Source organism: Frankliniella occidentalis, unplaced genomic scaffold (genome assembly GCF_000697945.3).
Source record: "Frankliniella occidentalis isolate FOCC.00 unplaced genomic scaffold, Focc_3.1 Scaffold341, whole genome shotgun sequence".
NCBI lineage: Eukaryota > Metazoa > Arthropoda > Insecta > Thysanoptera > Thripidae > Frankliniella > Frankliniella occidentalis.
Genome location: NW_026267464.1, coordinates 1 through 11,611, shown reverse-complemented (window position 1 = coordinate 11,611; position 11,611 = coordinate 1). Strand labels below are relative to the sequence as shown.

At 57.5% G+C, this 11,611-nt stretch overlaps 1 protein-coding gene across 1 annotated transcript; it reads left to right on the top strand.

Annotated features, from left to right (window-relative positions):
* The first annotated feature begins 3,325 nt into the window (after positions 1-3,325).
* On the top strand, positions 3,326-10,302 carry LOC113206535 (cadherin-89D). Its single transcript, XM_052274141.1, has 14 exons — positions 3,326-3,340; positions 3,402-3,794; positions 3,965-4,282; positions 4,362-4,782; positions 4,874-5,051; positions 5,133-5,324; positions 5,428-6,871; positions 6,966-7,232; positions 7,314-8,057; positions 8,142-8,311; positions 8,398-8,466; positions 8,649-9,252; positions 9,761-9,918; positions 9,987-10,302. Exons 1-14 carry the CDS (start codon positions 3,326-3,328, stop codon positions 10,168-10,170), a joined length of 5,157 nt encoding a protein of 1,718 aa, XP_052130101.1. The 3' UTR covers positions 10,171-10,302.
* Positions 10,303-11,611: the final 1,309 nt, after the last annotated feature.

The window sequence follows — 11,611 nt, the reverse complement described above, 5'->3', positions numbered from 1 at the left end:
AAGAAAAAACAACCGGAGGGGAAAAGAGGCGGGGGAGCAGCGTCTCTAATGCCAGCAATTTAACGCCGCAACGACGCACGATTCCTACAGATATGTGAGACGAGTGCAGAGAGCTACACGAGAGAGAGAGAGAGAGAGAGGGGATTTCTGCTGAGAGAGGAAATAAGTAAAGATGGAGGGGGGTGCGGGGGTTACCTCTGAGAGGGTCCTTTTCGGACGCGTGAGTCAGCCATCCTTACCGAGGAAACAATCGCACGCTTGGATAGCTGGGCTATGATTAGCGGACGTAACTCGTCCCTAAGTAGTTTTTTTTCTCTTCTTTTTCGCTGACGGCGCAGAGTCGGAGGACGTTGTCGTCGGCGCAGCAGAGAGATGGAAGGGACGAGCCGTCGCGCATCGCTCGGGGACGACGAGGATGAGGCGGACATAATCAGGTGGCTTGGCTGGTGGTGACGGCCGTATGAGCGGAGAGGGCGTCGAGAGGATAGGGTGTTGGCTGGGGGTGTTGCAGTCTAGTCGGGGGGTCGTCTCCGGGGAGCAGAAGCAGAGCGGCTGCATCGCGTTTCGGACGCGTTCGCGAGGGCCGCGCTGGGCTGCTTTTGTGCGGACCGCATCCATTAACCTGCATTAGTCTGAGCAAAGCAGGCGGGGCGGGGCGGGGCGGGTTGCTGCAACGCGGCGCCGAGTCTGCTGCGAAGAGCCGCGCGCTATCCCATCATAGAGATCCCCCCGCCGCGCCCGTCGCAAAGCAAGATCCTCCTCTTCAGCAGCAGCTGGGTCGCCCACTGCTGTCACCTACACACCTATCGGATTCCCTGCTGGGGAGCGACTATCGTTGGTGGTGATATTTTTTCTTCCATTTCTTGATCCCTTGGGTGTGTTTTTTTTCTGTTTTTTTTTTCGAACGGGGCGTCCGATCCCCGGGAGCAGCGGGCATTAGTGTAAAGGCCCGTCCCGTCCTGCTGTCCCGTCCCGTCCTGCCCGGCGCGGCGGCCGCCCAGTGCTGCGGCCGAGCGAGTTATGGTCGGGGCCAGGCTCAGGAGAGGGAAATACCCAAACCGGTACGGGGGGCGATGCGTTAAAACTAACGACAACCGCGCGCAGATATTAATGGCATCTCTTATTGCCCCGGAGAGTGTTTCCTCCTCTCTTGTGCCTACGGAAGGAATCCGCTGGACGACGAAGTGTTATGAGAGATTGCTTACTCTCCGCACGGTCCAGCAGGTGATGTTTGCCGTGAGGTTGCTTTTGCTGTGGTGCAGGCCGGGCCGGGCGGGCGTGGCACGACCGGCGGACTGGTGGACGGGGAACGGGCGCGCCGCTGCGGTTGACTGAGGCTCGCGGCGGCGGGGCGGCGGCAGGGTCCAGTTAGTTAGTCTGTTAGTTATTCGCAGAGGTCAGAGCGATGAGAAGAAGATGACAATCGGCATTCCGGGGTCGCCGTGGGGAGTCGACGACTGGAGCTGGGTGACTACACCAGACCAGCATCCGACGGGATGGACCAGTTGAGCTAAGACCAAGCAGCGGACACCTCCTTCCCTGTCTTCTTCTTATATTTCCCTCTTCCCTGTAGTGATTCCTTCCTCAACCTCTTTTCCAGCATTCACTAAACTAATCTATTCATTCAGATACTACACTCAGAATAGGGTGTACCTTGTAACAAAGCAAAAGTACTCGTTGCAGCAAAAATAACATCAAGTTTGCGTAAGCTCACTTTGGACTTGTGATAAAACTCAACATACTACCTTGCAGCAATGCAAAAAACGCCTCGTTTTTGAATCACAAGTTTCGCGGAGATTCAAAGTATAGCCTTTCCCGAGTGTGTGGTCACAAGGGACGGACTTCAGCAAGAGCGTGCGTTCTGTGCGGTTCCGTGCGATGGCAACGTAACGCACCCGCAAAGGCAAAAAAAAGGACGAAACAAAAAAATAATAGTGCACAAGCCGCCATCCTAGAGAGGCTTTAACCTGTCATTTTGTTGTCTCAGTTCCGGTGCGCGAGGCGCGAGGCAAAACAATGAGTCTTTGACAGAGTGTGAGTTATTAGCGTTGCGTAAGGATTGAACTGGAATCGCAGTCTGTCGGTGGCGGGGGAGGTGGAGGAGGGGGCTGGGAGCCGCGGCGAGGAAAGTGATGACGGGTGCCTGACGCGGTGAGAGGCGGGGGAGGCGGCGGAGTGGGGGAACGGTGCCCCGCCACGCCCCAGCTTACTACTTGAAGCAAGGCACGCAGTTCAGCAAAGCTTAATTCTTCTTGAACCTTATTTTGAACCAGCTTATACCCTCTCCCTTTCAACCGCCGAGCTGTATGGTATGCCCATTGTTTTGCTACACCTCATGCTACAAAAATGTTCGACGCGTACTAACGGTCAAGTTCTGTCGTTTTAGGGGGGTTCCCTCTCTACTACCCATGTTCCTATGCAGCGATGAAACAACGAAAGTCGGTGAAGGGCGTGAAGTAAGTAAGTGAGAGAGAGAGACAGAGATAAACAGAGAACTCCGAGACAAGCGTATCCAAAGCCGTGTTTAATCCCCCCTCGCCGCGCCGCTCTTCTTCTCGCGCCTCTCTGCTGCTGCTCCACGATCATTTGTCAATACAAATAACACCACTTGTATTCATTGCCTCTCCGCGGGCGCGGGCGCCGCGCGGGGGAAGGTTTCGTGGAACGCTGCACACCGGGCCGCGGGGCCGGGGGCCGGGCACCGTGGTGCGCCAGGGATGCGATACTAATTTGGCAGCTCGCGCGCCCGCGGGCCACGGCCAACGAGAATGATGATGATGATGGAGATGACGCTGATTCTGATTGAGTTGATTCATTCTGCCGTCATACTCACCTCGTCGTGCCCATGGACCGCGCTGCTCTGCTCTCGCTGCCGCGGCCGCGCGCTCCCGTAGACACAAGGGCTGCGTTAAATAACCGTGACAGTGTGCGCGCGCGGCTTTTTGATTCAACAGCAACGTGGCTCCGACTCATTCCACAGAGGGCGCTAACCGCTCGGCAGACGCGCATATTCTCTCCACCACGAGTAAAAAAGAGGGTGAGAAGGAGAGGGTAGCGCGATGTACAGCAAATATCAAACTCGCGCTATCGCTATGCCTCGATATTCTCTAAATACCTCGATGCCGACTCGATGTCGTTATCGTGTGTGTAGCCTGGATATCGTCAGAGCCCTAGGTTATGGCTGCGCCTTTACAACGACATCACCCTTCAAGGTCGCGGGTTCAGATCTCCACTTTGGCCTGCGCGGTGCCGTTGCACCCGACATGACAGAATGATAAAAGTCGGGCCGGCCGTTGTTGAGTGTCCGTCGTTAAAGCAATAACGGATGGTGCTCTTGAGCGTCTGCCTCCGCCGGCTACGTATACGACCTGCCTCAACAACACTGCCCGTGTGTCCCACAGGGCGGCAAGGTGCACAAGGAGCTGGTGTTTCGGCCGCCGATCGAGGCGCTCGACCAGGACGTGGCCATCGACGCGGCGGTGCGCTACGACATCATCGCGGGCAACGAGCGCCGCCTGTTCCGCCTCGACCCGCGCAACGGCTCGCTGTTCCTCGAGCGGGAACTGGACCTGGACGCGGAGCGCACGCTGCCCGGCAACACCTTCTCGCTCACCGTGCAGGCCGCCCAGGTGGACAACCCGCTCAAGGCGGGCGTGGCGCGCGTCGAGGTGGAGCTGCTCGACATCAACGACAACCTGCCCGAGTTTGAGGTGGACCTCTACAACATTAGCATCGTCGAGAACCTCCCCAATGGCTTCAGCGTGCTGCAGGTCATGGCCACCGACAAAGACCAGGTACGACTTTTACTTTCAATTCAACGATTTTTCTGTATTCCCTTTTTGTTTGTGTTTTTCTTATTTTTAATTGATTTTTTTTCGGAGGATTCAGACTGATTTTTTTGATTGAAGTACCCCTTGACTTCTACCCAATTCGAACGGTCACTGAGTTTCTGTCTTGATCGCAGGGCGACAACGCGTTCTTCACGTACCAGCTGGAGGACCCTCTGCAGGCGTTCAACATCGACGCGCGCACCGGGTGGCTGACGGTGCGCGACCAGGGCCGCCTGGACCGGGAGAAGCAGCCCACGCTCACCATGCACGTGCGCGCCAAGGAGAAGACGCCCTCCGTGGTGCGCGGCGCGACCGGCGACGAGAACAGCTCCTCGGTCAACGTGACCGTCACGCTGCTCGACGCCAACGACAACAACCCCTCGTTCGTTCCCAGTAACCTGTACGAGTTCACGGCCTACAACGACGCCGCCGTCGGGGACGTCATCGGGCAGGTAAGTCTCGAGCGGAGCCGCCGTATCCACCGTACTGGTCGCCAACAAGGTGTTCATCACCTTGTGCGCTGTGCTCCAGGTGAAAGCCGTCGACCCCGACCTCGGCCGCAACGGCATGGTGCTCTACGACGTGCAGCGAACGGGGAACCTCTCGTCGACCGCGCTGCCCTTCGTGGTGGACGCCCAGACCGGGGAGGTGTCGGTGGCGGACGCGCCGCTGTCCCCGGGGAGGCACGCGCTCTTCGTCGAGGCGTCCGACCAGCCGGCCAACCCGTCGGAGAGGCGTTTCTCGCTCGCCGTCATCTCGGTCGACGTCCTGAAGGCCGGGCGCAGGGACGGATCGCAGGGCGAGCAGGTCCCCGACTTCGTCGGCGCGCCCTACGAGTTCTGGGTGGGCAGCAACGTGGCCATCGGCACCAGCGTCGGCCAGATCAGGGTGACCGACTCGCCCGACTCGCGGAAGGTGCTCTACGACCTGCTGCACTCGTACCACGAGGGCGGTGAGTACTATGAGTCGAACGAGATTTTCTATGTTTGTTGGCTCCGTACTTCGTTATTTTTGGCTGACTATTTCTATCCTTGACATTGCAGTGCCCTTCGCTGTGGAGGAGCGCTCCGGCACCATCACGGTGGTGGCGGACATGCGCAAGTTTGAGCGGACGCTGTACGACTTCGAGGCCGTGGCCACCGACTCGAGGGACATGGTGCTCGTCACTAATGTCACTATCCACGTCGTCCATCCCGAGGACGAGGTTGCAACCCTCTTCAAGTGAGTTCCACTTCTATCTAAGGCACCTGTTGCGTTGTCCGTTGTCGTCATGTCCTAACCGTGTGGGTGTGGACTTTCTAGGGGCGCCAACGGGGCCGCGCGACGCCCCATGGAGTTCCGGGTGCGGGAGAACCTGGCCGGCGCGCTGGTGGGCCAGCTGCTCGCCCCGGGCAGGAACGTGACGGGGCTTAACGTGACGGACACCAAGGCGGCCACTGGACCGGCTAGTAAGCTGCGATTCGTCATAGCCAACCAGCAGGACGTGGCGGAGCGGTGAGTGCGGGCCTCTGGCCTCCTGCCCCACGCGGGTCTCCACTTCAGTCTTAACCTCGGTCTCCACCTAGGTCTCCACTCATCTCTTGATCTCCGTTCACAGGTTCGCCATCTCTGCGGACGGCACTCTATACACACAGCGGGGCCTGGACCGCGAGGAGCGGGACTCCTACCGGCTCACGGTCATCGCCGAGAACGCCAAGGGGCTGGTGCGGGGCTCGGGCGTCTTCCAGGTAGGCGTCGTCGTGGAGGACGAGAACGACAACCCCCCGGCCTTCGACCGTCCCTCTTACGAGGGTCGCATTGCGGAGAATGCTGCTGACGGTGCGGAGGTGAGCCTGGACGCAGAGGTGCACGCGAGGGACGCGGACACCGGCAGCAACGCGCAGTTCACCCTGTCACTGTACGGCGAGGGGAGGGACGTGTTCGCCTTGGACGCAGCGACGGGGAAGTTGACGTTGCGCGCCGGCCAAGTGCTCGACCGGGAGGCCCGCGCCGTGTACCACCTCCGGGTGATCGCACGCGACAAGGGCGGCCTCACGTCCGAGGCCGCGCTCACCGTGCACGTCGATGACGTCAACGACAACGCTCCGCGCTTCACGCGCATGACGCTGCTCCAGGACGAGGGCATGGACGTGGAGGCGGACGAGCCCGAGGAGAACGACATCTTGGTGGTGGATCACAGCGAGGCCAAGAACACGTCCTTCACGGCTCCGTCGCGCGCTGGCCGAGGCCAGCACCTGCTGCCCGTGGTGAGCGTGCCCGAGTCCGTGGCCGTGGGCACGCCGCTGGTGCGCCTGCTGGCCGAGGACCGCGACACGGGCAGCAACGCCGCCGTCACCTACGCCCTGGTGTCCGAGGCGCAGGTGCCCGGCGAGGCCGCCCCGCTCGCCCCAGCGCACGGACATTTCAAGCTGGCGCCCTCCACGGGGGAGATCCAGGTGACGCGGACGTTGCCGCCCGAGAGCGAGTTCCACCTCAACGTCACGGCGACGGATGGCGGCGGCCTCAGCGACAGCGTGCTGGTGAAGATCTACGTCCGGGACGTGAACGATCACGCCCCTGCCTTCGTGCGCTCGTGGTATACTTTTGACTTGGCCGAGGGCGTGTACACTAACCACGTGCTGGGGCGGCTGGAAGCGGTGGACGCTGACTTCGGAGCGAACGCCAATATCTCGTACTACATCATGCAGATGCAGACTTACGACGACTACTCCACACTGCCCTTCCACATCAACGAGCTCGACGGCACACTCACCGTGGACGGCGACATCGACCACGAGGCCAGGGACTCGTACTCCTTCCAGGTGGTGGCGCAGGACCACGGCCTGGCCGATGAACGCAAGCGTAGCTCCGTGGATGTCGAGATCCACGTCTCAGACATCAACGACAACCCGCCCATGTTCTTCGGCTACGACCGCATCGCGCAGGTGACCGACGATGACGGCAACGCCGCCTTCGTGCCCGTGTACTACGCGTCCGTCGTAGAGAACAACCCGGCCGGACTTGTGGTCGCACGCGTCTTTGCCAACGACTCCGACTTTCAGGTATGTAGAGCAATGACGAAAATGAAAAAGCCAAAAAGATTGCCCAGAAAGATTGTCAAATTATTTTTACTTATTTTTATGTTTATGTGTCCAGGGTAACGGAAACGGGCTGGTGCTGTACGACATCCCGCGGCGTCAGGACAGAGAGGACTTCTTTAACGTGGACTCCAAAGAGGGCGTTGTGACGACCAGTGCCAAACTGGACTTCGAGACGCAGGGGACGCACAACGTGACCCTGGTGGCGCGTGACCTGGGCATCCCCAGCCTCAGCGCCACGGCTCTCCTGGTGGTCAGCGTGGTGGACGTGCCGGAGACGCTGGAGGACTCGCTGGGCCCCATGTTCCTGCATCGGTACTACGAGGTAGGTCTTCAGTGTTTTCATCCTTTTCACATCACCACTGCGCTATCCGTTGCTGAGCAGAGCCCTCCTGATGTGCCGCAGGTGGAGGTGGAGGAGAACTGTGCCGTGCCCATCGCACTGCTGGCGCTCAACGTGACGGAGGCGTACCGGGGCTTCAGCCTGCGCTACAGCCTGGTGCCCAACAAGCGCGCGGCCAGGGGCCTGGCGCCCTCCCCCGCCTCCAGCGCCGCCCCGGCCGCCTCGCAGCGCAGGGCCTCGGTCCTCTCGACCACGGCCGCCTCCATGCCCCCCGCCATGTTCCGCGTGGACCCGCGCAACGGCACGCTGGTCCTCACCGAGAGCCCCGACCGCGAGCTGCGCAGCCGTTACGAGGTGACGGTGCGCGTCGACGTCAGCAAGAAGGGCCGCGCCCTCACGAGCCCCGCGCACGTCGTGTACCCCGTCAACGAGGACCGGCTGACCGACCTGGCGCCCAACGAGGTGAAGGTGGTGGTGCGCGTCACGGACGTCAACGACAACCCCCCGCGCTTCACGGTGAGCGGCCGCCCCATCGTGGCGGCGATCCCGGCCACGGCGCACTACGGCTACCAGATTGCCCGGCTGCAGGCCAAGGACCCCGACGAGGGCCTCAACTCCGAGGTGCGATACCAGATCCTGGACCGCGTCGACGACGAGTCGCACAAGTTCGCCGTGGACCCCGTGACTGGGCAGGTCCGCTCCATCGTGAGCTTCTCTCGGGACGCGGGCCGCGTCTTCGGCTTCGACGTGCGCGCCACGGACCGGCGGGGCGCCGACGACGGCAAGTCGGCCATCGCCAACGTCTTTGTAAGTAGTCACACCCACGAAATGTGTGGTAATGTACATCTGAAACCAGCAGCTAACCGCCTTTCATAAATGCCCCGCCCGCAGGTGTACGTCCTGGACGAGGAGAAACAGCTCGTCATGCTGATGGCGGCGCGACCCGTCGACGTGGAGACGAGCATGGAGAACATCACGACCATCCTGTCCAACGTGACGGGCATGGACGTGCGCGTGCGCAAGCTCCAGCCTCGCATCGACGACTCGTTCTACAGCCCCGCGTCAGTGCCTTTAACCATGCCGCCTTGCCCGCCCTTGCCCCAGTGTGTTCTGTCGCCTTACTAAACGCTGTCTGATTATCCTTCAGGACCGACCTGTACCTGTACGCCGTGGACCCCGTCATGAATGTCATCATCGACATGGACACGCTCTCCCAGTGAGTATAGACCAAGTTGAACTCCACCAGCCGCGCCGGGCCAGCCGGGCGGAGCGGTCTGGCAGGGGTGGGGTAGGCCAGCCCGCGGGACATTGGTGTGCTACGGGTCTGCCTACCCGACAGGCGGCCACATGGGAGAGAGTCGCGTGGATGCAGAGTAACATAGAACCTCTTGCCCACAGCATGCTGACCACGCAACAGGCCGAGCTGCGTCGACGGCTACCCTCACTGCGCGGCGTCGACCTGGTCGGCGGAGGACTGGAAGTGTCGCGCGCCGAAGCGCACGCGCTGTCCGCCCTGGAGGTGGGCGTCGTCGTCCTGGGCTGCGTCGTGTTCCTGGGCGCGCTGACGGCGGCCGTGTGCGTGGGCTGCGTGCGCCGCTTCCGGCACCGCAAGGGCGGCAAGGGCAAGGACAAGCTGGGCGGGTTCGCGCACCAGACGCCGCTCACGCTGCACCACAAGGGCCCCGGCGGACTCTACCCGGGCACCACGCCGTCCTTCTTCAGCCTGACGGCCAACACCAGCCTGGGTCCGCCGGGGATGCCGCAGGGTCTGCCGCCGCACCCAGGGCCCGCCCTGTCCAGCGTTGGCGGCGGCGGCGACACGACCGATACGTACGTGGAGATGCACTCCAACAAGTCGTCCAACTGCAACAAGCGGCGATACCCGACCAGCCAGCGCACGCGGGCTTCACGCTCGGCCTCAGCCCACCACCGGCACCAGCACGAACCCACCTGCACCCGCCACAGGCGGCACCGGCACCAGCGCAGGCCCAGCAACGCACAGGTTACTAACGTGCTCAAAATCAATTCAAATTCATCTCGAACAGATTTATTCAGTTATTATTTTTCTTTTTACGATGATTTCCGAACTCTGAACCCAGATCCAAATTACTTGGGAGAACCTTTTCGATTAAATTAGGCATATATTTTTTCAAATTTTAAAACTTGACATAAGTTTGTTTATACAATTTAACACCCTCGCTGTTTTGATATTACCTCCCACGGAAATGCACAAATCTCATGGCGCTTTTGTAGGTATGTTCTTTGCTACGGTTGATTTTCTTACGATTTGGCTCTCTCTTTTCAATGTGTATATTTCTTTCCTCGATTGTGTTGAAGCATCGAGCTTCTTCCAATATTGTAGAAACGGGCGTTGCTATTTTAGTCGCTTTGCGCCTTTGCTTGTGCTTTTCGAATGTCGAGTAAGGGCACTCTGTTGGAATGGCTGATTCCCATTACATGCTTTCCTTCTGAGTCTGTCATTAAACTGTATGGTTTCTTTCGGCGCGCAGGGTTTGCATATGGCGCGCTCCAACTCCAACGCAGGTTTCGACGTGGGTCTGGGCTCGTCGGCCGACTCCGGACAGATCCTGTTCGAGGAGCGAGACAGGGAGCTGGGCTGCTGTCCCTGTGGACACTCACCGTCGCACTCGTCAGCAGAGAGCTCCAAGTGAGTCCATCGAGTTGGTAGCACTGTGGCGCTTCCCTCTGCAGTACTAATAACCAGTCGGTCCTCAGCGGCAGCTACGAAGACTCGCTCAAGTCCTCCCGCCGGCCCTGCGGCATGTCCCACGCCAACACGGCCACGGTGTCGCGCACGAGACACCGGCAGCGCGAGGCGCCCCAAATGATCGGCAGCATGGGGACTCCCCTGACGCGGCGCCAGTCGGAGCGGGTCATCATGTGCCCGATGCAGAGCTGAGCAGCCCGGTCGGCCGGGGCGGACCGGACTTCCCCTCGTCGACCCCCATAGCTGCAAGCGTTCTCAGGCGTGACCTAGCAGTAGCTTGCCATTTCGATAGTCGTAACCATACGGTTCTAACTTTCACAAGGTATCACTGAGCTGAGCGACTTAAGGTACCTGAGTAAAACGATTCCTATCACGTGCCACGAAGCTTGAACGCGCCGCTTGTTGGCGTGATTTTCTGTCAGTGTCTGAGGATACCACATGTGTCTCTAGACCCTTCATACAATTATTTAATAAAGTCATTATGAATGCCGCTAGGAGAGAGATTATTGTATACGTAAGTTGTAGTAATGTAAGGACACAGTAAAAAGGCACCTGGTGCCTAATAAATATTTTTCAGTCTGCTAGAGTTTGTTTTTTAAGAACAAAATGTTAACACATTGAGCGCAGAAGAAATTAAGCTCCTATTATTAATCATGGAAAGTGATAAGGTGCATTGCACTCAATGTGTTAATATTGTGGAAGACAATTGTTACATTGAGAGACTGAATGGCTCCTCTGTAAATTTGGAACTATTTCCTCTGGAGCTTGTTGTAAGTTAAAGGGTGTTTAATAAAGAAATCGTTTCAGATGGCAATCAATGTGGCCATTGGAAGCGAGATGAATACAGCTTCCTACCAAACTTAAGATGGTGTACAGAGGAACCTAGTTAGTTATTGTGTTGAGAGTACCTACTCATAAGTTGTATAGTGTGTTGATATTAATACTGCCAAAACATGACTGACTGTCCAATTCTGTCATGGATGTTCTAATATGTAACAACTAATTATATTTATTTTGATTGTGTATGAGTATGAATGTGTGTGTAATTAAGTGTGAAAGGATAGTATGTCTGATTGAAGCATGAGAGAATGGAGTCTTTAATTAACTCAGATTTGTACAGATTATTATTTGATTAGCTCATTTCAGGCTCGTTTCGATCGGATGTCAAATAAATATTTCTGAACACTCCGCAACATTTCGTAAACGGTGCTTGAAACACACCATTATTGCTCAAACCAGAAGTTGTGCATATTTTGCTACATAAACAAAACTGCTTCATAAGTTGCAATTTTGAGGAAGCATGTTATCCTTTTTTAACTAGCATAATGTATCCATGTTCACAAGCATGTTCCTATAGAAAGAAAAGGAGGAAATGAAAAAGTATTTGGGTACAACGAGCATTCATTTTTTAATTTTAGAAGCACAGTCAGTACTGAACAAATTTAAAATTGGCTGTTAGTTTTTAATGAAACTAGAACAACCAATACAAGAACAACAATTTTTTTTAAAAATCCGTAAGGGTTTTTAGTAACAGAATCAACATTGGTTAAGTTATGTAAATATTTGCCAGGCTGAAGAGAAAATTGATCCTTACTTGCATCATTGAATCTGATTGTGCCCCAGAAATGACAAG

Excerpts from the sequence above, each read along its gene's own strand:
- LOC113206535 (XM_052274141.1), top strand. Across the intron at positions 4,783-4,873 it reads GCACTCGTACCACGAGGGCG|TGCCCTTCGCTGTGGAGGAG; the intron begins GTGAGTACTATG and ends TTGACATTGCAG. Across the intron at positions 5,325-5,427 it reads CAGCAGGACGTGGCGGAGCG|GTTCGCCATCTCTGCGGACG; the intron begins GTGAGTGCGGGC and ends CTCCGTTCACAG.